At 41.8% G+C, this 25,754-nt stretch overlaps 1 protein-coding gene across 1 annotated transcript in view; it reads left to right on the top strand.

Annotated features, from left to right (window-relative positions):
- Window positions 1-24,348, top strand: part of LOC139448555 (glypican-5-like) — a 131,801-nt gene extending 107,453 nt beyond the window's left edge. The window contains exons 5-7 of the mRNA XM_071230121.1: window positions 5,580-5,706; window positions 16,961-17,132; window positions 20,408-24,348. Coding sequence (XP_071086222.1) covers window positions 5,580-5,706; window positions 16,961-17,132; window positions 20,408-20,538 — 430 coding nt within the window. The 3' untranslated portion in view covers window positions 20,539-24,348. The remainder of the gene's footprint in view (window positions 1-5,579; window positions 5,707-16,960; window positions 17,133-20,407) is intronic.
- Window positions 24,349-25,754: the final 1,406 nt, after the last annotated feature.

Here is a 25,754-nt window from a genome sequence, read left to right as displayed (position 1 = left end):
TGTCAATGTGGAACTTGTGTCCCAGGCTGGGATGGGAGTCTATGCTATGAAATATACATGGAGGATGTTTGCAGAAAACAGACCTGTCAATCAAACAGGGCAATCAATGTGGGAAGCACCTGTTTCTTCAGTACATGATTACCACAACAGGAAATACATGCTGCTCTTTATAGAAATACACAATGGAAATGGGAAACTTTGAGTAGAAACATCTTTGATTACACGCGATATTAACTAGAAACTCTACATGGGTGTTTAACATCACAGCTAATTTAAGGCTGACTGAAGTATTATGAGCATTTGATACATAACTGGAGATTACGTGATGAAGGTGGGAGAAGTAACATCGCACACAATTCATTAACCCCAAGCTCATTTGAGACTACCACGCAAATAGAGGGAGAGAACCGTTAGTCCACACTGCACTAGTCACGGTAGACTTGCACAAGTCTCTAAGGCAATAGTTATAAGTTCTAGATTATGTAAATAATAAGAACAAGTTAAGGAAGAGGATATATGGATGTCAACTTCTTTATTACACCTCAAGTGTTCCTCATAATAAAGAATTTGACATCCATGTATTCTCTTCCTTATGGGTATCACTTCTAAATGCCTTTCACGCCGTGATATAACTGGAATAATGTTAAAAGCGGCGTTAAACCCAACTCAATTACTCATTTACTCTAAATGCCTTTTAAAGACCTGATAAGAACAAGTTGTCCCTAAAAAGACTGTAGACCTTAGAAATAATGCAAACAATTACTTGAGGATCTGTGAGGAGTTATCATAGAACTGAATACATAAGTAGTCTTAAAATTATCTACCAGGGCCCCGTTGCACAAAGCAATGTTAGCGCTAAGACGATCGTAACTCCCATACTTTATCATAGGCTTACAATAATTGTAGCGCCAAGATTGCTTTGTGCAATGGGGCCCAGTTGTCAGGCAGTTTGAGGAAAATTTCATGCAGCGCAACAGAAAAGTTGCCAGCCACAGGCAGGTGGGCAGGCAGTTATTTGGGACACTGTCAGTACCTGGGAATGTGTCCCGGGACACTGTCAGTACCTGGGAATGTGTCCCGGGACACTGTCAGTACCTGGGAATGTGTCCCGGGACACTGTCAGTACCTGTGAATGTGTCCCTTCACATGGTGACAGAAGCAGCAGTAACAGATCAACTGGCACATCGAACAATTCCGGCCTCTGGAGTAGTCTCGCCTCTTCCTGGACAGGACTTTCGCCACAGATAGGTCATACCATTGCTCAGATTACATACTTTTAAAAAATGTGGTGTCTACTCTCTCGCTGAGGTAGGGTACATGATTATTTGAAAGATGCAGGAGATGTGTGTCGGCATGGTCGTAAGCTTGCCCAATATTGCCCTGCATGGCCAGATGGCTGTCAGGTTGAACTAACCCGGGACATTTAAAGGAGCAGCATGGGTGAAAACTGTTTACCCACTGAGTGGGCTAGTGTTACAAGCTGACTTAGCCCGGTGCTGCCTCTTGACTGGAGAAGTGATTACGTTAGAAAACTGATACACCAAGATCCATTGAAGCGCTCTCAGAACCCTACCTCCCTTCCTCACCCCTCGTGCCCCTCGGAGTGTACCCCCACTAGGAGTTTAAATATCGGCACCCTCAGAAATTGCATTGGTAAATGTTTGGCTTAGGTTTTTAATGTATTTAAAGCTTTGTGGTGTCTTTTTAAATGTAATGAACATTTTAGAAGGTGTGTGATGAGTTCGAAGTATCATATATAATCTTTCAGTTCATTAATTAACAAAATGCATTTGATGAGGTTTTTGGTGGTGTTGATGTGCTTTATGTTGAAATCATACAAGTCTGAAATTGATCTGTGGTTAGGTCAGATTTACCTTGTGATAATGTATTGTCACTGGGAGATCGATGGCCAGATTTTCTAGATCACTTGAAATCAATTTCAGAGTCAGGTTTTCTTTGGATTCATGACTTGATCCATCATTACACATCTAAATTGTTTGTCGTAAATTTGAAAACAATATGTTTCCATTAAAGTCTTAGTAAACACAACTCCCTTGTAGATTCACCTGATTGAACAAGCGTGGATCAAACCACAGGGACTGCTGTCCATGAGCTTTACTATTACGCTTTACAGCAGAGTTTTATTGCTGGCGAGAGGTCGGTAAAATGGAATCCAAATGGATGAAAAATGGTCCCGGGCAGATCAAAGAGCTGCAGTAATTTTAGGGCAAAATTTCATTTAATCGCACGGATGATTTGAGTTTTTTATTGTTCGCCCAACAGATTTATCATGATTTGGGAACTGTCTACGACTGCCAGCTGGCAGCTGCTTTAGAATGGCACCATTCTGCACTAGGCATGAACTGTTGGTAACCAATAGCAACCAAGTGGAATCACAGCTAGACATCACATGCAGTGGGTTGCACTTGGAGTGTGCCCACATTTCAAGTATTCAACTGTGTTTAATTAAACTTAAACCTTTCTGTCTGTCAGTCAGGAAATTTTACCAATAAAAAATGCAAATGACAATGATTGATTCTTTCTCTCTCTCTCTCTCCCCCCCTCCTCCTTCAGTAGTTCAGATTTTAGATGAAATTGGAAGAAATGCTTTGTTTTAGAATAGTGATGACATCATCAATTTGTATTCTGAAATGAATAGTTGATTTCAACCAGGTATAGGTGTCTGACTTGCACACAGGACAGATAGATCGTAGTTGAGTCATGTTGTGTCTGGTACAAGCTGTGTAGGGAATATAGTGGCATTCTTAGATCTTGCTCATGATGTGTTCTGTTGCTGAAAACAAAGCACATTTGTAAGTAATGAAGTTTAAAGTTTGTTCATGTATCAGTCACAGTTTAATAACACTTCCATCTATGATTCAGGCAGGTCTATGTAACAGTGTGACTGATGTAGATGTTATGTAACAGTGTGACTGATGTAGATGTTATGTAACAGTGTGACTGATGTAGATGTTATGTAACAGTGTGACTGATGTAGATGTTATCATGATCATCGAATCTGGACTGAACAGTGTTGGAAACAAGTTAGGTAGTAACAACAATATGAATCCCATATTTACAGCGATCAGTCAGTCCTTGGTCACTCATGTCATTTCATCTCTTTATTGCTTGTATTTAAAACATTTAAACAGGAGGAGAAGGATGTTTTTTGTTCGTTAGATGAAAACTATTTTCTAGAATGTATTACCATGAATCAGTCAACTAAACCTTTAAGCTGTCTCCATTGAGGCTAATTTGCATAAATTTGAATATCTAACTCATAAATCAGTTGCAGATTATCTCTGATCTTGTCATTTGACACTGATTATTCACACCAAATGCTGCTTTCTGTAGAGAATCATTGTCGATTTCACCTTTGAAGATGTCACTCACAAGTTTAGCACTCTCTACTGACGAAGACAAAGAAATCCTTCTAATTAGAAGCTGATGTTTGGGTGACAACGTGTGTCGTATCCGTCCTGCTTCAGTTTCGCTATGATCATGAACGGTGGAAATTGACATGGATTAACGTTTTGACGCTGTCAGAGTTTTAATGAAACTGATTTGTGTTTAGTGGGTTCTTAGTGACTTAGTAAGGGGTTGGGAAAATTTGATAAGAGATAGAAGGGAAACCTATTTTGAACAGACACAACAAAGAAAGCCGCTATCTGCAGTGAACTGTAAACATATCATTGACAACAAATGAGGCATGCTTGGTGCAAAGAAAATATTTTGGAGCTGAATGTATTTCAATTAAAGAATTCAAATCCATAGCAGATAAACTGTGACAACATAAATGTTAGCCCAAGTAGCTCACTGAAACAGGTGATGAAAATATCCCTTGGACAGCTTCATCAATCTCTGGGACATGTTTAACCCAGACAAATTAATATTAGCAGAAAAATGCAATGAACGCTTTGCAGCAATCCATTTTTGCCAACCCTTTGAGACCAAGTGGCGCCTGTCATTTCTGAACAGTCAAGAAAGTTTCATGTCAATTACCAGAGGGCTGAATTGGAATCTGTGGGTATAAAATCTTCGCTAAGCCTGTCTCCACCTCGGAGGAATTAACATGAGACTAATTGACTTGCTGTATGTCTTGTAGGTATCAGTGTAAATTGTCCAACAAGTCATGTATTCTCCGTGGATGTCTGGTAGACACAAGGGCTGGTGTCCCTCACCTTCGCAAACCCAATCGGATCACCATTTGCGATCATCTGCCCTGGGCAGACTCCTCTGCTGCTGTTCGGGACCATCACTCAGTGTGCTGTAGCTGTAGTGATTAAAGTGTCATGTATACTGCACCACTTGCAATCGTATCACCATTAATCATGGCCGAATTTGCAAATCCTGAGGTCTGGAATCTTAGCATTAGTTTATGTAAGGATAAAAAGATCAATCATGTTTGAAAAATATTTGCAAATGTTTACTCAGGAACAAAGCTGTGAGAATTTTTCTTTAAAGTCTTGCATTTAGCTTGACCTTTGACATTTCCAACTTAACTGTTATATTTTAGAATTTTGTCCAGCATGAATTGACCTTTGATCAATGACTTTGACCTAAAGCACAAAACATTTGACATTTTCAAGTTTACTGTTTTAAAAAAAATAAAAATTGGTTTGACGTCAAGAAGAATGACCTTTGATCTATAAATTTGACCTTAAGGACAAAACATTTGACATCTTCGACTTTACCGTTATATTATAAAATTGGTCCTTTGTCAGCATTAATTGACCTTTGATCAATGCCTTTGACCTTAAGCACAAAACATTGACATCTGCAGCATGTCCATGACTGAACTACTGTGTTGTGGAGGAGGAGGAGGCTAGCCTCGTCCCCCGCCCTGATACTCACTATGTAATAGATCTCCTCCTTCACACATCGTAATGAAGCATAGACATGGCATCCGCATCAAAGCAAATCTTTTTTCTCGCCAAAGAAATTCCTGTGAGATTTGGATCAGGCAAGATGATTCTGCCTGAAATTCTAGAATGGAAAAAAGTAAATGGATAAATTCTTCCAGGAGAACTTGGATAGGCTTCCCAAGCAGAGAATACAGATGGTGTGACCCGGAGTATGTTTGGTATAGATGTAAAATGATTGAGTAATACAATACATATGATTTGTGGGTTTCACGCAAGGCACAAATGTGCGTCCAGTTCGCACAAATGTAGAGAATGGACACAGAAATAATATATACTGCATCCCAAAGGATGCATAATAATATTCATTGTACCTAAAGCGCATCAACAACAGTTATGGGTGTCTGTTATTTCATACCTCTTGATCCTTGATCTCTCCGGGCTCTACAGTAATTATCTAAACGTACAGTACACTACACCATTACACCACTTTACAGGACCCTCATACTGCCTGCCTGCAAAGACCCTTGAAAGTAATGATTTGGCCCCCCCCCCCCCCCGACCCCTTGTAAGTCAAGGTAAAACCCTGCATAGGTTCCTGTTGTGCCCAAGGGATGCAACTCTGCACAGTGAATTGTGGTGTCGTTAGACTGGGCCCATGCCCTGACCCAGAAGGAAATTGTGACATGTATTTAATGTCTTGTCTTCATCTTTCAGGTATACCCGTATTGTTCCCGAATCAAGTTTCATCGCACAGGCCAAGGCCAATCCAGAGGTGAAGGTTGATGTGAGGCCCAACTATGAGCTGCTGAATGTGAAGGAAAAACTAATCCACATGAGAAGGGTAAGAGTGTCCTGCTTGAAGACTTCTCTTGTTTTGTTCTTGTTTTGATGTCATCAGGTGTCCATGCATCTAGGTAAATCATCATCAGTATCAAAGTATGTTATACGCTTTGAGATAGGATGTTGTGAGTGTTGTGGTATGATGTGGTAAACAGCGAGCATGACCACCCAATCCCGTTAGTCGCCTCTTACAACAAGCATAGTGGTTTTTTAAGGCAAGAATGGATTGATGAAGACCTATTCTACCCTGGATCTTCACGGGTCTGTCATGAGTTTTGTGGTGTGATATCATGAACATTGAGGTATGATGTCATGAGTGATGTGTGGGATTGACAAGCTCTGTTGACATTACATTTGGTGGTGATTGACTCCACAACTAGCCTTGTGTGTCATCATATTGAATGTCACTGTGTATTATTGTATTGAATGTCACAGTGTGTTTTTGTATTGAATGGCAACATATGAACCCAAATCTTTCCAAATTGTTTGATGTGTTGAAACATTATGTTAATGTCAGAATACAAAACCACTAACGGGATCGGGTGGTCAGGCTTGCTGACTTGGTTGATGCATGTCATCGATCCCAAGTGCGTGGATTGATGCTCATGATGTCAATCACTGGATTGTCTGGTCCAGACTCGATTATTTACAGACTGACGTCATATAGCTGGAATATTGCTGAGTGCGGCGTTAAACAACAAACTGAATACAAGACCCTTTTGAAAGTCAGAGAAGCATCCTGACAGGAACCCCAACAGTGGGCACACATCAGTTGCTTTACACACAATGTCTCCATCAATAGACAAGTTACATAGAGAATATTTTTAAATGAATTCTGTTACTGAAAAATTAATTATTTAATATTCAATTTTCATGGTTTATTGTTCGAATGTTACGAAGCACAGAAAACATACATGTTTGATGGGAGTGAATGAGGTGATATGGCCTGTGACAAAAGTGTTGTAATTGACTGGATCAAGGTGATGATGGCTTCGCTGACAGGTCAGGTATCGATTAGGTACAGAGTCTGTCAGGGGCATGGACGGCAAGATAGGTAACACTTGCAATAATCCACTACGGGATATGTAGGTCAAGACAAATACATGGTAATTTGCACTGCTACTCCTATTTGTGGAATATGTTCTTAATGGAAATAAAGAGACAAGTATGTCTTTTTTAGAAAAATGTTGTGTGAACATTAAAATTGAATTCTGGCCCTCATTTCTCAGGCCACGTTTAGGGCTATGAACCTTCAGGGGTCCGTACCCTAATGTTAAAACATATTAGAGGTTCCTAGATTTAAATGCCATAGGAAAAGTACCAAGTGGGTACATGGACAACACACAGGTGGAATACACAGTGGGTACATGGACAACACACAGGTGGAATACACAGTGGATACATGGACAACACTCAGGTGGAACACACAGTGGGTACATGGACAACACACAGGTGGAACACACAGTGGGTACATGGACAACACTCAGGTGGAACACACAGTGGGTACATGGACAACACACAGGTGGAATACACAGTGGGTACATGGACAACACTCAGGTGGAACACACAGTGGGTACATGGACAACACACAGGTGGAATACACAGTGGGTACATGGACAACACACAGGTGGAATACACAGTGGGTACATGGACAACACACAGGTGGAACACACAGTGGGTACATGGACAACACTCAGGTGGAACACACAGTGGGTACATGGACAACACACAGGTGGAATACACAGTGGGTACATGGACAACACTCAGGTGGAACACACAGTGGGTACATGGACAACACACAGGTGGAATACACAGTGGGTACATGGACAACACACAGGTGGAACACACAGTGGGTACATGGACAACACACAGGTGGAACACACAGTGGGTACATGGACAACACTCAGGTGGAACACACAGTGGGTACATGGACAACACTCAGGTGGAATACACAGTGGGTACATGGACAACACACAGGTGGAATACACAGTGGGTACATGGACAACACACAGGTGGAATACACAGTGGGTACATGGACAACACACAGTGGGTACATGGACAACACACAGGTGGAATACACAGTGGGTACATGGACAACACTCAGGTGGAACACACAGTGGGTACATGGACAACACTCAGGTGGAACACACAGTGGGTACATGGACAACACACAGGTGGAATACACAGTGGGTACATGGACAACACACAGGTGGAATACACAGTGGGTACATGGACAACACACAGTGGGTACATGGACAACACACAGGTGGAACACACAGTGGGTACATGGACAACACACAGGTGGAACACACAGTGGGTACATGGACAACACACAGGTGGAATACACAGTGGGTACATGGACACAAAGGTGGAATACACAGTGGGTACATGGACAATACACAGTGGGTACATGGACAACACACAGGTGGAATACACAGTGGGTACATGGACAACACACAGGTGGAATACACAGTGGGTACATGGACACAAAGGTGGAATACACAGTGGGTACATGGACAACACACAGTGGGTACATGGACAACACACAGGTGGAATACACAGTGGGTACATGGACAACACACAGTGGGTACATGGACAACACACAGTGGGTACATGGACAACACACAGGTGGAACACACAGTGGGTACATGGACAACACACAGGTGGAATACACAGTGGGTACATGGACACAAAGGTGGAATACACAGTGGGTACATGGACAATACACAGTGGGTACATGGACAACACACAGGTGGAATACACAGTGGGTACATGGACAACACACAGTGGGAACATGGACAACACACAGGTGGAATACACAGTGGGTACATGGACAACACTCAGGTGGAATACACAGTGGGTACATGGACAACACACAGGTGAAATACACAGTGGGTACATGGACAATACACAGTGGGTACATGGACAACAAAGGTGGAATACACAGTGGGTACATGGACAACACACAGGTGGAATACACAGTGGGTACATGGACAACACACAGGTGAAATACACAGTGGGTAAATGGACAACACACAGGTGGAATACACGGTGGGTACATGGACAACAAAGGTGGAATACACAGTGGGTACATGGACAACACACAGGTGAAATACACAGTGGGTACATGGACAACACACAGGTGGAATACACAGTGGGTACATGGACAACACACAGGTGGAATACACAGTGGGTACATGGACAACACACAGTGGGTACATGGACAACACACAGGTTGAATACACAGTGGGTACATGGACAACACACAGGTTGAATACACAGTGGGTACATGGACAACACACAGGTGAAATACACAGTGGGTACATGGACAACACACAGGTGAAATACACAGTGGGTACATGGACAACACACAGTGGGAACATGGACAACACACAGGTGGAATACACAGTGGGTACATGGACAACACACAGGTGAAATACACAGTGGGTACATGGACAACACACAGGTGAAATACACAGTGGGTACATGGACAACACACAAGTGGAATACACAGTGGGTACATGGACAACACACAGGTGGAATACACAGTGGGTACATGGACAATACACAGGTGGAATACACAGTGGGTACATAGACAACAAAGGTGGAATACACAGTGGGTACATGGACAACACACAGGTGGAATACACAGTGGGTACATGGACAACAAAGGTGGAATACACAGTGGGTACATGGACAACACACAGGTGGAATACACAGTGGGTACATGGACAACACACAGGTGGAATACACAGTGGGTACATGGACAACAAAGGTGGAATACACAGTGGGTACATGGACAACACACAGGTGGAATACACAGTGGGTACATGGACAACACACAGGTGAAATACACAGTGGGTACATGGACAACACACTGTGGCTACATGGACAACACACAGGTGAAATACACAGTGGGTACATGGACAACACACAGGTGGAATACACAGTGGGTACATGGACAACACACTGTGGCTACATGGACAACACACAGGTGAAATACACAGTGGGTACATGGACAACACACAGGTGGAATACACAGTGGGTACATGGACAACACACAGGTGGAATACACAGTGGGTACATGGACAACACACAGGTGAAATACACAGTGGGTACATGGACAACACACAGGTGGAATACACAGTGGGTACATGGACAACAAAGGTTGAATACACAGTGGGTACATGGACAACACACAGGTTGAATACACAGTGGGTACATGGACAACACACAGGTTGAATACACAGTGGGTACATGGACAACACACAGGTGAAATACACAGTGGGTACATGGACAACACACAGGTGGAATACACAGTGGGTACATGGACAATACACAGTGGGTACATGGACAACACACAGGTGGAATACACAGTGGGTACATGGACAACAAAGGTTGAATACACAGTGGGTACATGGACAACAAAGGTGGAATACACAGTGGGAACATGGACAACACACAGGTGGAATACACAGTGGGTACATGGACAACAAAGGTGGAATACACAGTGGGTACATGGACAACACACAGGTTGAATACACAGTGGGTACATGGACAACAAAGGTGGAATACACAGTGGGAACATGGACAACACACAGGTGGAATACACAGTGGGTACATGGACAACACACAGGTGGAATACACAGTGGGTACATGGACAACAAAGGTGGAATACACAGTGGGTACATGGACAACACACAGGTGAAATACACAGTGGGTACATGGACAACACACAGTGGGTACATGGACAACACACAGGTGGAATACACAGTGGGTACATGGACAACACACAGGTGGAATACACAGTGGGTACATGGACAACACACAGGTGGAATACACAATGGGTACATGGACAACACACAGTGGGTACATGGACAACACACAGGTGAAATACACAGTGGGTACATGGACAACACACAGGTGGAATACACAGTGGGTACATGGACAATACACAGTGGGTACATGGACAACAAAGGTGGAATACACAGTGGGTACATGGACAACAAAGGTGGAATACACAGTGGGTACATGGACAACAAAGGTGGAATACACAGTGGGAACATGGACAACACACAGGTGGAATACACAGTGGGTACATGGACAATACACAGTGGGTACATTGACAACAAAGGTGGAATACACAGTGGGTACATGGACAATACACAGTGGGAACATGGACAACACACAGGTGGAATACACAGTGGGTACATGGACAACAAAGGTGGAATACACAGTGGGTACATGGACAACACACAGGTGGAATACACAGTGGGAACATGGACAACACACAGGTGGAATACACAGTGGGTACATGGACAACACACAGGTGGAATACACAGTGGGTACGTGGACAACACACAGGTGGAATACACAGTGGGTACATGGACAACACACAGGTGGAATACACAGTGGGTACATGGACAACAAAGGTGGAATACACAGTGGGAACATGGACAACACACAGGTGGAATACACAGTGGGTACATGGACAACACACAGGTGGAATACACAGTAGGTACATGGACAACACACAGTGGGTACATGGACAACACACAGGTGGAATACACAGTGGGTACATGGACAACACACAGGTGGAATACACAGTAGGTACATGGACAACAAAGGTGGAATACACAGTGGGAACATGGACAACACACAGGTTGAATACACAGTGGGTACATGGACAACAAAGGTGGAATACACAGTGGGTACATGGACAACACACAGGTGGAATACACAGTGGGTACATGGACAACACACAGTGGGTACATGGACAACACACAGGTGGAATACACAGTGGGTACATGGACAACACACAGGTGGAATACACAGTGGGTACATGGACAACACACAGGTGGAATACACAGTGGGTACATGGACAACACACAGTGGGTACATGGACAACACACAGGTGGAATACACAGTGGGTACATGGACAACACACAGGTGGAATACACAGTGGGTACATGGACAACACACAGGTGGAATACACAGTGGGTACATGGACAACAAAGGTGGAATACACAGTGGGTACATGGACAACACACAGGTGGAATACACAGTGGGTACATGGACAACACTCAGGTGGAATACACAGTGGGTACATGGACAACACACAGGTGGAATACACAGTGGGTACATGGACAACACACAGGTGGAATACACAGTGGGAACATGGACAACACACAGTGGGTACATGGACAACACACAGGTGGAATACACAGTGGGTACATGGACAACACACAGTGGGAACATGGACAACACACAGGTGGAATACACAGTGGGTACATGGACAACACACAGGTGGAATACACAGTGGGTACATGGACAACACACAGTGGGTACATGGACAACACACAGGTGGAATACACAGTGGGTACATGGACAACACACAGGTGGAATACACAGTGGGAACATGGACAACACACAGGTGGAATACACAGTGGGTACATGGACAACAAAGGTGGAATACACAGTGGGTACATGGACAACACACAGGTTGAATACACAGTGGGTACATGGACAACAAAGGTGGAATACACAGTGGGTACATGGACAACACACAGGTTGAATACACAGTGGGTACATGGACAACAAAGGTGGAATACACAGTGGGTACATGGACAACACACAGGTGGAATACACAGCGGTTGCAGTACTGAGTGACAAGGTATCAAACAATGCAGAAAACAAATAGTTTGTTGTAGAAATTGATTGGGATTGGTGGCAGAACAATGATATAGACACTCCCAAGCAGATGGGGATAAGAAAACAGTGGGAATCTGAGGACATGCATACCTGTGCTGACTCAAATACTAAAACACAGGTGGATATTGATTGTTATTGATTGGTGTCAATAAAACACATCTCCCAATTAATGGAGCTTTGTATGTGCCGTGTGTCCTTATAATGTCGCTTTGTAATGTCGGCATGACGGTGGTGAAACTCACTAATCAGAGGGGACAGTGAATCATCTGCATGCTTCCGCTGGGTTAGTCAGTGCTGTGACGAAGCCACGAGTCATAGGATGGAATGGGATGGGGATGGGGATGGGTTGGCTTTGAGGGTACAGGAGACCGAGCTGATACATGGCCAGGGGTTCAGATTGGTTCAGAACCCAGAATACCCACAGCAAGGGGCACTAGAGACATACTTTGGGGATGGGGTTGGTCTATGCCTCTGGTTCTTTTGAGGAAGGGGTACGAGAGGCATAGGTTGGATATGTTGGTCGACACCTCTGCTTCTCGTGAGTCGGGTGTGAGACATAGGTTTGACATAGAGTTGGTCGACACCTCAGGTTCTCATGCGTCGGGTATGAGGCATTGACACCTCAGGTTCTCATGCGTCGGGTATGAGGCGTCGACACCTCTGGTTCTCATGCGTCGGGTATGAGGCGTCGACACCTCAGGTTCTCATGCGTCGGGTATGAGGCATTGACACCTCAGGTTCTCATGCGTCGGGTATGAGGCGTCGACACCTCAGGTTCTCATGCGTCGGGTATGAGGCGTCGACACCTCTGGTTCTTGGTGAGAAAGGGGTAGGATATACATAAGGAAGACTAGATTGGGAGTTTGAACATCACGCTGGGATCTAGTGGTTGATTCATTATCTTAATGAATTGAAACACAGCAAGTCACTGATGCATTAACCCTTACATGACACAACATAGATGCAACAGATAAGAGAGATTCAACACAGATACACTCAGATACACGATGTCACTGATTGTCAGATATGCAACCACACAACCAACAAGGGGTTTGCTGTGTTGACCTATTCGAGTGTTGTAACCTGGCACCTATCAGATTACAAGGCAGACCACCCCCAGCACATGTGTAGCTGACAAGTAATAATAAAACACTAATGGAACAATGCCACTTGTAAACTGCAGTCTTGTCACAGAAGAGGAATTTTACCCCCTGATAGTGGTCACAATCACAGCAGTAATCCATGCTGTTTTGTCATTGTGCGCTGACAAGTTCCTATGTACCCTACCAGTCTCCTAAATAACTGCCTGCCTGCCTGCCTGCCTGCCTGCCCATGGCTGATAACATTTCTGTCGGGCTGCATGTAATTTTCCTCCACCTGCCCGATTGTCTGGCAGATAATTTTGAGACTTAACTTAAGTATTCAGTTTTATCATAACTCCTTGTAGATTCTCAAGCGATTGTTTGCATTATTTCAACTGAATCAGGACGCGATTTGTCTTTTTTTGCAATCTTTTAATATTTATGTCTGAAGGCAGGCAGGTAACACTTATGGGGCACCTGCCCGACTGTCTTGTTGGTTTGTTTTCATTTTATCGAACACTGTACCTACTGGTGACAGTGTGCAAGGTGAAATGCTTGTACCTTTGTCGGCAGCAAGGTCAAATGCTTGTACCTTTGTCAGCAGCAAGGTCAAATGTTTGGAATCGTTGTCAGCATCAAGGCCGAATGCTTGCACTGACAGCATAAAGCTTGAATGCTTGCACCGATAGCAGAAGGCACGAATGCTTGCACCCACAGAAAAAGGCTTGAATGCTTGCACCGACAGCAGAAGGCTTGAATGCTTGCACAGACAGCAGAAAGCTTGAATGTTTGTCAACAGCATGATCCAATGCTTGCACAGGTCATTAATGGAGTCAGACATTGTGCATGGGCCAGTAGTCTGGTTTAATATGTGCATACTGCTTATATACACTATGGCGTTTACACCATGATGTATATATTGCCTGTGTTCCTATGATCTATATTTCACTGCTGCTGTGAGGATCCACGTCAATGACCTGTCAGTCTCTCTGTCTGCGCCCTGCCATGTGAGACAATAAATCACTGCGCTTCATTACTCCACAGACAAAGACAAGGAAGAGGGGGCAGTGTCCGACAGGGGAGGCAACTCATCCATGTAGAAGAGTCATTGCCAGGAGGTTCTCTTTTGGGCGTGTTTGTGCAGAATAAATGTTCAAATACCTTTGGTGAATATTTTCCCAGAAACAGGAGCTGTTATAGTATAACTAAGCTTCACTGAACATTTGTCCAATCTGTCTTCCAATCTGACTGGCTTTGCAAGTCACTGACCCACAACCTTAATAGCCCTATTTCACTTGTCTCCCAAAGCCGTTAGTCAGTTTTCCAAATACTCCAAATAGCTGGCCGAAATATTTATTGTCCTTATCTTTGGATCTGGGTGGAAATGAGAGTAATAGGAAGTAATGGTAAGTGCGTTTGTGCTCGGGTGTTACTGCCAGGTGGTCGCAGTGAAAGGAAAGCTGTATGTTGGTAATTAATTTGAAACATATATTGTGTTGATTCACGTCTCTGGAGGAAGTCTTGTGTTTCACTGTTTTCTGCAGTGGTCAAAGGACAAGAGCTATGGAAGTTATGTTTGTAGATCATTACAGCATCAACAGAGAGAGGCTTTTACTGACGAAAGTTAACTTACTTTGAGAAATCAAACAGTGATAAAGTGAGTTTAGTGGTTTGTGAAATATCAGTGTCGGCAGCGAAGCTGGTAACATTTGCTGTGAGAAATGAAAGTGGCAAATGTGAAAGTTGTAACAAAACACTTAAGCTCTTTGCACAGGCAATTGTTGCCATATAGTGGAACTGGGAAACATTTTTAGAGCTTTTATTAGGTTTGATAAAAGTAGTTACTGCAGGCTGGTCTGACATCCATGTTAGAGCCCCTGTTGGTGTACATGCAGGGTTCAACCGTGTAAGCAGGTTGGTCGTCCATGTTAGAGCCCCTGTTGGTGTACATGCTGGGTTCAACTGTGTAAGCAGGTTGGTCGTCCATGTTAGAGCCCCTGTTCGTGTACATGCAGGGTTCAACTGTAAGCAGGTTGGTTGTCCATGTTAGAGCCCCTGTTCGTGTACATGCAGGGTTCAACTGTGTAAGCAGGTTGGTTGTCCATGTTAGAGCCCCTGTTCGTGTACATGCAGGGTTCAACTGTGTAAGCAGGTTGGTTGTCCATGTTAGAGCCCCTGTTGGTGTACATGCAGGGTTCAACTGTGTAAGCAGGCTGGTCATCCATGTTAGAGCCCCTGTTCGTGTACATGCAGGGTTCAACTGTAAGCAGGTTGGTTGTCCATGTTAGAGCCCCTGTTCGTGTACATGCAGGGTTCAACTGTGTAAGCAGGCTGGTCATCCATGTTAGAGCCCCTGTTCGTGTACATGCAGGGTTCAACTGTAAGCAGGTTGGTCGTCCATGTTAGAGCCCCTGTTGGTGTACGCAGGTATGCACTGCTGATGGGAGGGTGTGTGTTCAGTGGTTGTGATTGGTGACGGACATATTGTGTCAACCACACACCCTCTATGTGCATTTCAACATCACTATAAATAATTAATTCCTTGCCTAGTAAAGGGTAGCCTAGTGGTTAAAATGTTCGCACGTCATGCTGAACACCTGTGTTCGATTCCCCACATGAGTACAATGTGTGAAGCCCATTTTCAGGTGTATCCTGCTAGGATATAGCTGGAGTATTGCTAAAAGCGACCGAAGAAACCATCCTCACTCAATCATCCTTGCCAAGTAAACCTGTCACGATGTGAAAGTATGGAGTGGAAGATTGAAATAACTATGTTGAACATATTTGAACATAAGGAACAGTCTCTTCATGGGACACCCAGATTGAGGTATCCGGTGAGGTATCCGGTGCCGGATACCCGGTGGCATACTTTCAGGTGAGGTGTCCATGCTGGATACCATGGATCTGGTATCCGGCAAGGTATGTGCCACCGGATACACGGACACGTTTTGGGTAAGTGTCCATAGGTATCCGGATCCCGGAAACTGCATTTTTTTTGCTGTGTCAGGATGACATTCCAAATCATTTGTATCTGAAGTAATGAACAATGCTGTTGTGTGACACTGAAGGTTAAGTGTGTGTATGTTTATGGTTCTCCCCGAGGTGGTAGCTACAAGCAGTAGATGGGGGAAGGGAACTTGACGATGAGTTGGGATGATGATGGTTACAACAGAAATACATTTAAATGATTCTGTGTCCCCAAACGGAGTTCCAGCATAGAACAGACCCCCAGAGCACAGACTTGTCAGACTGATGAAAAGAATAGTGATCAGGTGACAAGTGGGATCGTGGTTCTATCCTGATTATAAACAACATGCCAACGTGTAAAAGGCAAAATAGTGTTGAAAATGATATGAGTGGATCACTGAAAATCAGTGATGACACCAGGTGTTCGTGAAAAGGGTAAGCAAGTTCTGCTTACTTTCAGAGAGGGGTGGTATTAAGTGGTATTGTATGTTTCAGAACCTGAGCACGTTGTTGACGGATGAGCAGATGCAGGGGGACAGCCCCGAGGAACTGGTCTCCAGTGGGGAAAGGAGGATCAAGAACGAGAACATTCACATCAATGACGACGAGGACCTGTATGACCCCTCCGGCAGTGGTAGCGGAGACGACAGTGATGATAAAGATCCAGGTGTGTATTTAGTGCTTCATTTCCCCCCACCCCCACCCCCAACTGTTGATTAGGAGTATCGTTGATGGTCATGGAAGTGTGAGCAGTGCTTGTGGAGAGTTATACTAACACGTAGTCTCTGAAAATATATGATTTTGATAGAAACAAATAACTCTATTTAAATTCAAAAGGAGCCCCAGTGAGACAGAAAATTCAGAAGCTGGGGAAAATCTAGACTTGCTTTATTTAGGGCTGTGGCATTACAGTAAGGGCTGGGCTAAAGGGAAAATAATACCGTTTAGGGACTGTGAGGCAGACTAGTGGACTGCTTCCTCCTCCCCGCCTTGACCAGTGTACTGCTGGAGGATACTAACTAACCTCCTCCTATAATACTTCCTCCTCCACTGAGTGTTGCATGAATAATTTATTATACAGTTCAATAAAGTAACCATTTGTAATTAATTCATACAAGTGATAGTGATTCAGCTTTCAAGTGATAGATGGAATTGGCTGTTGCGGTTTCCTTGTGTCAGTTCTGATAAATCGGGATAAGTATCCTCTGAATTATTTCTTTCAAATGAAACATTAACTTGAATGGACAGCCCAAAATCTTACTCAACAAATCTGAAAAACTAGCTTGAAAAATGGAGTTTTGAACATTGTGCAGACTGTATTAATCATGTTTATGGAATGTTTAAAAACTAAAGTATTTGTTACAAAGCTAACGTGTTTCATGTGATTGATATGTAAAATATCAGGGAGACTGGGTTCCATCAATTCTATCCCGGTGGGTATTAAGCCCCAATTTGTGTTTTCTTGCCATCGCGAAGGGCACAGAATCGATGTACAAATTAAATTTTGTCGCGTGGAGTCCAATTTGGTTGACATACGCAGGTAGGGGAGTCTCGTACCTGACTCGAATCTAAAACATTAGAAAGTGACAGAAATCTTTTTATTTTGTGTGTGGCAAGTTGTTTTTTAACAGCTGGAGAGCATTTGTGTGCGTTCTGCCTCTCATGAGCTTTAGAAAGAGACAGTTATTTGAAAGTTAAGAAATTATACGAGGATAGTATATAGTTCTGTGGTTCCCATAGACCATAATTACCTAACTTGGCATGGTAGTAACTGTACTGGAGGAAGTGGTCTATGCATTGTTATTCACTTAACTTATCAATAACTTATTCATTTTAGGGTTCTAAAACACAAGCTAAAAAAAACATAGCTTAGACATGTAATTTCAAATGTTAGGGTAGCCGTGTTGCCTGGCCACTCTACGGGAACACTACTTTGCCTGGATGAGTGAATATGGATGTTACACGATACTAACGAACTCTTTCAGAGTGAAAGTAAACCTAAAAACATCACTGGCCCTGTAAAGATAAAATGTCTTTGTAATGTTAAAACAATGGGATATTTGGGAATTTGTACTAGCCCCAGGCTAGTGGACTCATGTTAAGTTCTAACCCTGCCCTTCAATCCAAACAGTTTATATTCTCATTAAACCTTTTCAGAATGAAGTCCTTGGTTGAAGGCCTTCTGCATTGTCAGGTTGTCAGTGTTCCAGCATGTCAAGCGTCTTCGTCGAGGTGTCCTTGCTAATAAGGATCCCTTGTGTCCAATTATTTTTATTCTAAGTTGACATTGTGATCAAAGCTGATGAATTCTACTTGCATTACATGCATTAAGAACATTCTGTTCCAAAGCTATGCCCAGAATAATTTTGCTAAGAAGAAAAATATGCCTTTTCGTCACAACAGAATTATTTTTGTCCTCTTGTTAGGGGATACATACATCTTGACCTCAAACTTGCATGTCTTCAATTTTCAGGCCTTTGAAAATTGCCATGGATATAGGCTGTATTTTGCCTTTTAGAACTGTTTTTGTTCTCTTCTCATCAGTGGGTTCTGAACAAGGAAAATGACTTTCCTATTGATTTTTGTAGTATCAAAAGCAAGGAGCCCGTGGGAGCTAGGTTTTATTGCTTTGGGGGATCCTTCTCCATGCTGCCTAGTGAGCTCGTTCATAGCGACGAGTGCACCTATAGAGTCATTAGACGTGATGGGACCTGCCGAAATGAAACCTAGTCTATTTCAGTTTAAGCGAGGCTTACGTTATTTGTCGATTTGGCTGGTTTTATACAACATTAATCACAATCTTGAGTAGGGATAGAAATATTAATGATAGGAATCTGCATTTTGTGGGAAGCAATTAATCATTTGGTCTTCGATTGATCATCTGATGAATATTGATGAAGTTGAATTTCATTATCCTAGATAGGTCTAAGACTTCAATCTCTTAAGAATGGACCTATGTCTTGTAGCCACAAAGCTCCAGGGATGTTGCATGGTTGTGAGATAGGGCAACATTGTGGGGGTCTGGGATCTGGCTTATTGGCAAGTTTAGGATTAGATTACTTCTGTGACCTCCATTTCCATTGCTCCTGGTTGGTGGTGAGAGTATCGCTCATCACATCAACCTTCACGTTGCCTTTGACAAAAAAGTATGGAATTAATAAATATTTGTGAATTCAAGAAATGGGTGAGGTATCCAAGAACTACGAGGTTACTTTTGTACTTTTTCCTTTAGTTGTCAGCTACAAACATGTAAGTGTATGTGGTGGCACAGCTGTCAGGGCTTACAGTCCCAGCTTGAGTGGCCTGTAGTTCTGTGGACCAAATGCTGGCTCTGTCAGCTTGGCATGGGTGGTTCAGAGGAAGTAGGCCGCACCCTGGTTTTGGTCATCAGTAAAGGTGAAAAGATTTCATGTGACAATACGATACATTTTTTCTGTATCAATGCAAGACAATACATTTGCTATGATAAATAACTTACTTGTTTAGTCACTCCACTCCCAGCCCTTTTTTTTTTGGCAGTCAAATAACACAATATCTGTTGTATTTACCATTTCACTTCTGCAAACAAACTGCTACAGATATGTGTCACAGCTAGCATTTTCTTTGGAATCTGCTCTGAAATATTTTCATAGTCAAGACATGATTATATGTAAATATGTGTATTGCAATATGTATCTTATCGTGATATGTGCCGTTTCCCCCTATTCGTCAGTAGGCAGATTCTGAGAGTTAATTGAATCCATGAGTTGGTTCCCCGAATGCAAATTATCAGATTATTAGATTGATGACTTCAAGGTTTTTCTCCCACACAAATCATTGACCTCTATAACATGACTAAATCTGAGCTGAATACCAACAACTTTCATCACGTCACTCGCACAAACTTACTCCAAATAGTGTATAATCCGATCACCATTTCTTCATTTTCCCTGTCTGTTTCAGTTGCACCAAGACCAACACCTCCATACTCCCACAAGCCGAAGCAACCCAAAGATTCCGGAGCTGGACTAGTGCCCGTAACGTGGTCAGTGATTGCCCTGTGTTATTGCCTGGCGCAGGTGCTTTATGTGTGAGAGTGGGAGCTACCAGGCCGCTGTCTGGATGGTTGACACATCTGTCGTATTTCAAGCTGCATTTGAGAGACAATTGATAGACCCGAGGACAAACATATATGCAATTCCAGGAGGAACACGAGGAACAGGCTGCTCCGACTCCTTCCGAGGCCTGTCTGTGATAATTTCTGAACTTAAGAAGATGATATTATATCCATTAGTAACCTCAGTCTGGTACCATCTCAGGAAAGCTAAATTATTACCTAGAATGCCTTCAAACACAAAATTGAGTTTAGCCAGGGAAGTAGAAATGCTGGGCATTTATTAGGAAGGAAACGTTGTTCCGTAGATTGTGAATCTGCCTCCAAGGGTTTGTCATGTCATGTGACTCTGTACAGCTGCAGCTGAACTATGTGTTTATTATTGTCACTTGGGAAATATTGGTGCTCGTTATATCCATGGTGTGAAAAGTTGATTCAACTATGAGGAAAATTGTGCGAACTATGTGACGGGGGGAAAAACCCAAGACCTTGTGACGTGTTTAACATACAGATGTTATCAAACGATTCCTTCTCCGAAAAAAGTTCGAGCCACACACTGGGGGCAAACATTGACCAGGGTGAAGGTCAGTGTAAAGGTGAAGGTCATGTGGAACTGGAGATGGATTACATGACATTAAACATTCATTATATTAAAGATTTCAAGACGACCTTCGCCAAGAGGAATGAGGATGGACAGACTGGATACTGTCAAATCACTAGCTGTTTGAAGAACGGAATTTAACCTTGCTGGGACGGCTAGTTCGAAGATGTATGTCTTGGCAAAACCCTGGACATTACAATTATGGAGTGTGACATTTGCTGGATTAGAACATCCTTTGCAGCAATATAGAAGAAGTGTCCAAAGATGATTTTAATATATGCTACCTTGAAGCATGGAATCCATTGGTTGTCCAGAGAATTGGAGTAACTGGTTGTCTCTGGGCTGCTCGGTGAATGCTGAGATTGTGAAATTGATGTCATTTTGAAATGATTACATGAAGTATGTTTTACTAGTGATGATTAGCTGTATTTATGTTTCAATCCTTATAGTTATACTTGCAACTGCTTCTAAAATGAGTATGTCCACTTACACCAAATATCTAAAAAATGTATGTAAAAAAATAACCAGTATCCTATTCATTTCAGTGCTATTTTATATTGGATTATGTAGGTAGACTATACATGTAAGTTTCAGATTATTATGATAAGCAACTATATAGAACAGTTATACTGATGATTGTAAATTTTCTACACCCAAGAGGTTTTTTGTTTTTTCTCTCTGTTTCTGGATTGACTGTTGGCGTATGAATGAAGAATTTTTAAATGAGGAATTTTACAGTGTCAGAATATTGTGCTGTCTGCTGTTGAAGCATGTGTATCTTTTAAATCTTATTTTTCTATCAAATAGACCTTTCTACTGTATGGTATACACATAAAAAACAAGCATCACATTTGTTTAGGATGTTTTCTAATATGTTGAAAGATTTTATCAAACTTTTACCACAGAGTACTACTGTCTCAGAAGTTTTGAAATATCCATTTGATGAAAATTTGAAACAATTAATTCAAAATGTCTCCAAATGTTAAGCAATTTGTCTCAGTTGATGAAAGGGAAGTAACTCAGACTACAGCATCAAGCCCTAGTTTTGTGGCTGGATATTTTATAATGTGAATGTTTGTAGTTAATAGATTCATATGAATGCTTATTTATTGTGGGCTAATTTGTCAAGTTATTTCTGAGAGGATAGAAAAAAATCTATTTTACTTTAGAATGTCCACGTGTGAGATGCTAGGTCTCCATCTCTGCTTGTGAAGCTGAGAGGGAGATTGTTTTGTACAATGTATGATGTGTTGTCTATACTGTAATTTAAGCCTTGTTACATGATGCCAATATCACAACTTTTTTTGTTTATTTTTCTGTTGATGAGTGTGTCATGCTTGATGAGCTGTACAAACTTTTTAAGCTTTTAAATGTGATTATTAGGGTTTAAGAGAGAAAAATAAGACTGTCTTTATGCGCAAGTGGTGTGTTCTTTTCCTGTTTGCATGCTTGTCTCACACTAGTGGTCAAATTGTGATGTTGTAAAGGAATCTGTCTTTGTAAATATTTCAAACTTCTCTCATAGGAATCAGATATTTTTTCACATTAGTCCATACAGATGATGACCTGTGTACCTGTGCTGTTGCAGGAAACTATGGCGTCTGTTCAGCATGTCAGTGTTGCAAACATGGATGATTATTGCTATTAAGAAATTATGGACTTGTAGAATTTCTTTCAATGATTTATGGCCATTTTTTGGAGGTTATTTTGAGTTGAAGTTTCTTGATGCACCGATGAGGCGACAACCTTGCTTTTGTAACTGTCCTCCTCAACTGTTTTGTCAAATCACCAAGTGCCATTGTCTGTAGTCTCATTTCATAATGTCATCGTGCATAGCGCTTGGAGCTTCTAGTTTGTCCTACAGAGAATCATGCATCTTAGGGCTAGTCCATCTCCGTTAAATGTCTACATGAGAAGATGCAGAAAAATATCAAAACTGTTCCTGGGTGAAATCTATGTTAATTGCTAACTGCTTCCACTCTGAATGTCCCTCCTGTGTTTGTGTATCATGTCAATCGGACCATGCTGCAATGGAATAAACATGTTCTATATATTTTTCTTCGTGTATGAAATGTCAAACAGAAGTTTGGAAGTCAAGGCTTTGATCTCTTTGCAAGTTTTTGTGTGAAATTTTAATCAAATCTTTTTAGAAGTAAACTTGTTTAACAATGAAACAGGAAGTGGGTTGTTTTGTATTTTTTGTAAGAAGTCTTTCAAGGAAGTTTTGTTGCATCATGTCTTATATTTTTTAATCACTCAACTTTTGCAATTAGTCCTAGTTATATATATCTCTGCTTTGATCCCTGTTTAAACTTTGTGCAAATAAAAGCTTTGTGATATGCGTTCAGCAATTGCTGCATTTGTAAGTATTTGGTTACAATATATGTGTTCTTTATTTGACGAAGGTGTATTTCATATAGATATCACTGGCCAGATTAGCTTATCTAGGTGGCTAAGTTTCCTTTATTCCCACAAATTTACAAGTAAATCATTCTGATTTGATATTACGTAAATGAAGTGCTGCTGAATGTGTGATTTCTGAAAGCTGAATCTTGAAACAAATTGACACAGTCACTGATACCAGACAGTGTGATTGGCTTGTTGGGTCTTGTATTCATATTTGTCTCACTCTCATATCTTTGTATGATTGATAAACTGAGATATACATGTATAATGATTTTTGATTATCTGAGATATATTACAATGATTGGCTATATTACAATCTTTAATTTGTGGGAATGAAGAAACCTAAAGCTTTTGACTGCCTTGTATAACAGATTAGTTTTAACATGCTGTAGTTATTGAACATTCCTCATCAAACAAAAAATCAGTTAAAAGCTGTCAATTTGTTATACGGGTTCGACATTATTAATTTGGGAAGTGAAAAGATTACAATATTTAATATTTATAACTTTAAAGATCAGTCAAAATATTAATATTTGATATTCATAATGTCTCAAAAAGTATAATGAAATTATTTGTTGATTTAAAAATCATGTGTTGCAAAATACTCAACCACAATCAACGAACCTGTTCACACATTGTTGGCTTGCCCTCTCAATTAAAGGGAGGTAACTGCAATCTGGCCTCAGCTAAGGGGATTCCCCTACCATGCTTTATGCATAATTGTACATACTGTTGTTCGGCAGACAGGAGTGTTTCACATAGAATATGAAATAAAGGCAGTCTCACCACATGAAGCTATTCTTCTTATTTATTTTTTAGAAACAGAACATGAGCAGATCAGCATTAGATTTCCTTGTGCACTGCCGTTTGAAGACATCCACAGAAGATTACCAACACTTGACTGAATTAAGAAAGAAATCTTTCTTATGAGAAGCATGTTCAAAGTAGTCAAACCATAAATAGCAACACTTCACCAAATAGACGGAATGGAGAAGTGAGTGCTGAAGACATCAGTGTGCTGCTGGACAATCAATAATCAGTCCATGTTCCAGCTGCTGGTTTCCATCCACTGTGTCGCTGCTCAAAGTGCACACAGTCAGCACAGTTAGAAAACACTGAATAAGAAGATGAGTCTCGACTTTGGCTTTGAAAACAGAAAGGGATGGAGAATAATTTAGTTCCATTGAAGGCATGGACCATGATATGGGCTGTAGGCAAATGTCAGTATCTTCAATTCAATCCTTGCTGCAACAGGGAGCCGATGTCGTGACCTCAGATTGGGAGTTATGTCTTCTCGCTTTCTGCAAGGACATGTTAGTGGTGCAGCAGCATTTTGTACTTGCTGTAGTTTGTTGCAGAGTTCTAGTCAGACGTTAGTAACCAGTCGGACGTTAGTCAGTACTATAGTCCGTCAACCATCATTTTGGCCCCTTTTTTGATACAAATATTTTCCATTGAACACACGATCAGGCAACAAAGGTTGGTTATTATCGAATAATCATTGATTTAGCTGAAAATACCATTTTTGTAATATTTCATGTCCGAATCCAAATAATTTCTTCATTGTCATCATGTAACTTTGTGACCATGGACATGAGCCTGTCGTGGGGTAAGAACAGATGTCTCACAACAATGACATAATGGGTGTCAAACAGTTGCTCCATGCATGACCCGAGGTCACTTTAATATCTAGCCCGACGACGACGGAATGTCTCAAAGACATGAAAATACATTAAAATGTGTTTTGAATTGAAGTATGTGCAGATGTGCAGGCGTAGGAAAGTCTGTGTTTAATGTCTGTGTTATCGCAGTATTTTAATCAATAACGACAGGTGAAATGACATTTCTCAAATACCCGTTTGTCAAAACTGTCTAGCTTTTCTAAGTTCTTAACGCTTATCAGGGGAGATAATTCGGGGGGAAAGTATTTCGAGACGTGCCAGTTTCATGCAATATGCTCTTTGTGAAACAAGAAATATCGAGGGTGTTGCCCTTTGACAACACATCAACCAGAAGTCACGTGTTGCGTGACCTCGAGTCATGCATGCAGCAGGGATGTTTCACAGGCACTATATTGTTGTGAGACATTTAGTCGTCTCTTCTTATCCCTCACTGCAAGGCCATGTCAGGGGTCACAAATTTAAATGGTAACAATGAAGAAAATATTTTGATTCGGACATGAATTATTA

Source organism: Haliotis cracherodii, unplaced genomic scaffold (assembly GCF_022045235.1).
Source record: "Haliotis cracherodii isolate W230 unplaced genomic scaffold, xgHalCrac1.p SCAF_7, whole genome shotgun sequence".
NCBI classification, from domain to species: Eukaryota; Metazoa; Mollusca; class Gastropoda; order Lepetellida; family Haliotidae; genus Haliotis; species Haliotis cracherodii.
The sequence above is the reverse complement of the archived record's forward strand: the minus strand, read 5'-3'. Positions and strand labels throughout refer to the sequence as shown.